This window comes from Eurytemora carolleeae, unplaced genomic scaffold (genome assembly GCF_000591075.1).
Source record: "Eurytemora carolleeae unplaced genomic scaffold, Eaff_2.0 scaffold2137, whole genome shotgun sequence".
NCBI lineage: Eukaryota > Metazoa > Arthropoda > Copepoda > Calanoida > Temoridae > Eurytemora > Eurytemora carolleeae.
In genome coordinates, this window is record NW_019402178.1 from 15,396 (window position 1) to 19,514 (window position 4,119).

Genomic DNA, 4,119 nt, shown 5'->3' on the forward strand with positions numbered 1-4,119 from the left:
CCTTATTAACGCGCTAATAGACTTGGCAAGATTCAATCAATTTCTGACATTCTCGTTATTTTTGGAAATTTTTCATATTTTCAATTTTCGCAAATATGTAAATATGCTTTCTACACTCATCCAGTTTGGGGGATTTACTGGCTTTAACTAATAAAAGGAAAACTCAATAACCGAGGGAAAACCACCGTAGTTTAATTTTCCAAAGAAAAAATTCTTTAAAATATTTTGGTATTTTCTCAAGATCAATTTTTAAAACTTTTGTTTATTTGCAGGGAAAGGATATGATAACAAACGTCGAGGGAGATCAAAGAAAAGTATTGACCTCCTACGAGGGGGCCCTGACTCCACTCCCTCCCCTGGGGGACTTGCCGAAGGATTCCCTGAAGGAATGCATCCAGGATTTCCATTCCATCATGACATGCGGTTACGCGCTGGCGGTCCAGATTTCGGTGGTCGGATATCCCCCGGCGGAATGCCGCACGAGTTCATGCACGAATGGCCGCAAGAGTACGCGATGGGTTACGGTCCCCCTCCCCCTGGGTTCAGACAAGGGTTCTGTGAGGCCCCTGACCAGGAGCAGATTGCTATGATGGAGAGGATGGGGCTCCCAGCTCACATGGCTCGACACAACGGATTCTACCGAGGTCCTCCCTTTCCACAGGAACCAGGATACCCACACTCCCCCATCCTTCATCCAGAACATCAATTCCAGGGACAAACCATCTCCCCTGCCACCCTTTCTCCAGGACACCATGCCTCCTACCCCTCCCCTGACCCTGCCCACCAGCCCCCCACCCCAGCTGCTAGAGAGCCCCTGATGTCCCCGCATCATATAAATCAAAATGGCGGTCCCGGAGCTCAAGTCTTCTTCTCCGGCGCAACCGCGTGCGTAATGACCGGTGCTCCGGACTCACCCGCTCCCGGGTCGTCTTCTTCATCTGGATCCATCCTTGAGAGAGCTTTAGCTAAACAGGAACCATCCTCCCCACACGCCCACATGCCCCACCTTGAGCCTACCCCGCCCACCCACCACCCACAGGACTGGCCCCATGTGTCCCAAGGATTTGCAGATGTGAATGTGGATGAGTATATCAAACATGATTTCGGTATGGAGGGAATGGTTGAATATCAAGGATATGCGGGACATGCTGGACCCCCACAGCAACCCGTTGACGAACACCATCAGTATAATCATCATACACCAGTATCAGTTCCTCCTTGGGTTCGATAGTCTCATATTCATCCTCCTTCAATTCGGGCATTAGAACTAAATGATCTACGAATCATTAAATTAAAACTAAATTAGTGAAATTTCATACAGAAGAAAAGAAATATTTATATCTTCAGTGTAGAAGATTAGAGGTTAGAGAAATAACAAATATTTCGAGAAAACAGTTGATATAGTTTCCAGATAAAAAGAAAATTTATGTAAACATAGTAGTGACATTAAGTGTTATTCTAGATGATCAAAATCTTTGTAAATTTTGATGTTTTTACAAAGAAAGATCAAATTCTTTAAAGAGGGTTGAAAAAACCAAAGACAAAGAGAAACCAAACTAAAAATATAGATAAATATCAAGCTCTCAATCCAGATTTTATTTAGACCATACTTATGTTACCCCCCCCCCTCACCAGAACATGGTCTCTTAAACTCAAGTACCAAATTCTGTAGTAAAAAACAACTATGTTTTTAAATTTGATTTTCAAAAAATATTTGAGAGCTATTTGAGAGCTACCCTGTTAATATTAGAAACAATATGTAAACAACATTAACCAGTGGATCATTTGCCAGTTCTTTTTTTACTGCAGAGCAAACTTCATGGCTTCAAATTTTTGGTTTACAATTTTTCTGAACGATCATTCCCTGCTATCTTCATGGTGCCATTCTTTTTTAATAACAGAACTGACAACTGGTTTGAAAACTTAAAATTATATAATTATGTAACACTTCCAGTTTTTTATTTCCAGTTAATCACTAAAGGAGCCAGTGTTTTGCGTTATGTGTAAACTTCGAAAATTACGATGGTCAACAAAAGAATTTAAATAGTAAAAAATGTTAAGCTGCTTTCCTCTAAATGAGCTTGAAAAAAGAGCTTATAAGATCTGTTGAAAAAAATATGAAAAGGCCTCATAAAATCTTTAATGAAAGTCAATAATTTTGAGTTAAAAATATAATCAGAAATAATTTTTTCGTAATTTTTTCTTTAGAAATACCCCAATATTTTAACAATATTTAAATAAAAATTCTATTTTTTGTGATAAACATAGAATCTGAGATTGGGTGATATATCGACAAAGTTTATAAATGTTTTCGTTTCAAGTCTAGCAGAGGGATTGGAAAACATTTTTAGAAGAAGAAGGGGGGGGGGGCGGGGAGCATCACAGATTTTTCCCTTCAAATCATAGAAATTATTAGATTGCAATTGTTATTTCTAAATATTTTATATAGGACCGTTATCGTTTTTCTGGTAGTTTTTTTATTTTGCTGTCAGGTGAAAATGCTACTTTTTAGCTGATAATCAGCTACTTTTTCCTGAAAAGCTACTTTTTAACAAAAAATCTTCGTTTTTTTAAAGAGGCATCTTACTTAGTAAAGAACACAGGTTTTTGGTGAAAAAATCCTAAACTTTTTACTTTTTTTTGACTTACATGTTCTTAGTTTTTGCTGTGATAAAAATAGATTTAAAGTTTTAAGTATAAAACAGGGGTAAACTATCAGGTGGTTAAACTTGAAACCACTCTGTTGGAAGAAATCTGAATATTTTGATCGTTATATCGAACAACTGTAATTTCGAACATGTTGTCCGGAATTATAAACAGAATTCTAGGATCATTCAACAAATTATTATGTAAATAATATTCTGATCATAATTTCGAATAAAGTTTCGTGATGCTAAACGGTTCGATATTACAAATGAAATGTTGGAGGTTTTTTCAACAGCCGATATTTACCCCTTGCACACTGTACTGCACATTATGTAAAGTATTATATGAATGCATATCATTTTTTTAAGGCGCATTGTTCATTCCAACAAAACGGTTGCAAAACTGAAACTTTTTTGGCTTTGTTGTAAAATTTCAAACGATATAAAAGAGCAAATAGCACTTAAATTTTCAAAAAAAAAGTCGTTTGAACATTTTTAAAAAACATCTGTAATTGATATAGTGTGAAGTGTATGTATAGATAATGGGAGGCACTTATTATATTGATTTATTAATTGATGAGCTGATTAATTCATTGATTAATGAGCTGATTAATTGATGAGCTGATTAATTGGTTGATTAATGAGCTGATTAATTAGTTAATTGATTGATTTGATTGTAGATGTTTTCTGCCGTATTCAGCATATTTTCTAAGTGTTTAATAAATTGTCAGACTGTATCATTGTTGATTTATTTTTCTTCTTATGTTCGTATGAGTCTAGATCATAGATAAAGATAGATTGCGCATAAGACGACATTTTTCATCTTGAAAGATAAAAATGTACAGAGATGTTTTATTATATAGATTAACTAGGTCGGTTGTGAACATTGGCTGTTCTTATGTCATTGAGTACTTGTGGTGTACATGAGTTCTGTAGAGAGAAATTTATGTTAGTTTAGTCCTTCTCATGTCCTTCTTTAGTTCTCGTCAATATGATATATTGCTCAGTGAAATATTGCTGTTCAAATAGTTCCATTCACGGAGTTGTTTTACACTCTATTATGAAATCCATTAAAACACCAAACCACCCCGCTTATCATTGCAGTACACTTTGACCCTTAAAAGTATGAGTTCGCGAACTGTACAATTCTTGGTGATTTTGCGTACATAAGCTATCTATGTTTATTTATTTATCTATGGTCTAGATTGAGTGTTCCAAGAAGTTGAGGCAAATAAAACCAACATTTCTGAATTTCGTTTCCGAACAAAAAAAGTTAATTGAAGAATCACTTAAGGAAAATTTTGTTTATTTTTATGCCTGAGCTACATAAACTGCAGTGGTCGCCGATTATATCAATACAATGATCATTAATAAGCCTTTTTAAAATCACAAGTTTACAAGTTTAGGAAAATTCTCTATGTTTACACGTTTATGTGAATCTACTATTTGAAAGATTGGTAGAAATAGAATTAAA

The 4,119-nt window shown here is 35.6% G+C and overlaps 1 protein-coding gene across 1 annotated transcript; it reads left to right on the forward strand.

Annotated features, from left to right (window-relative positions):
* Positions 1-269: 269 nt before the first annotated feature.
* On the forward strand, positions 270-3,382 carry LOC111718122 (uncharacterized; the record flags this gene model as incomplete). The annotated part of the gene is given in 1 exon segment (XM_023493630.1): positions 270-3,382. A coding segment is annotated over 1 exon segment (962 nt), but the record flags the coding sequence as incomplete, so codon positions are not given.
* Between the last annotated feature and the right edge of the window lie 737 nt (positions 3,383-4,119).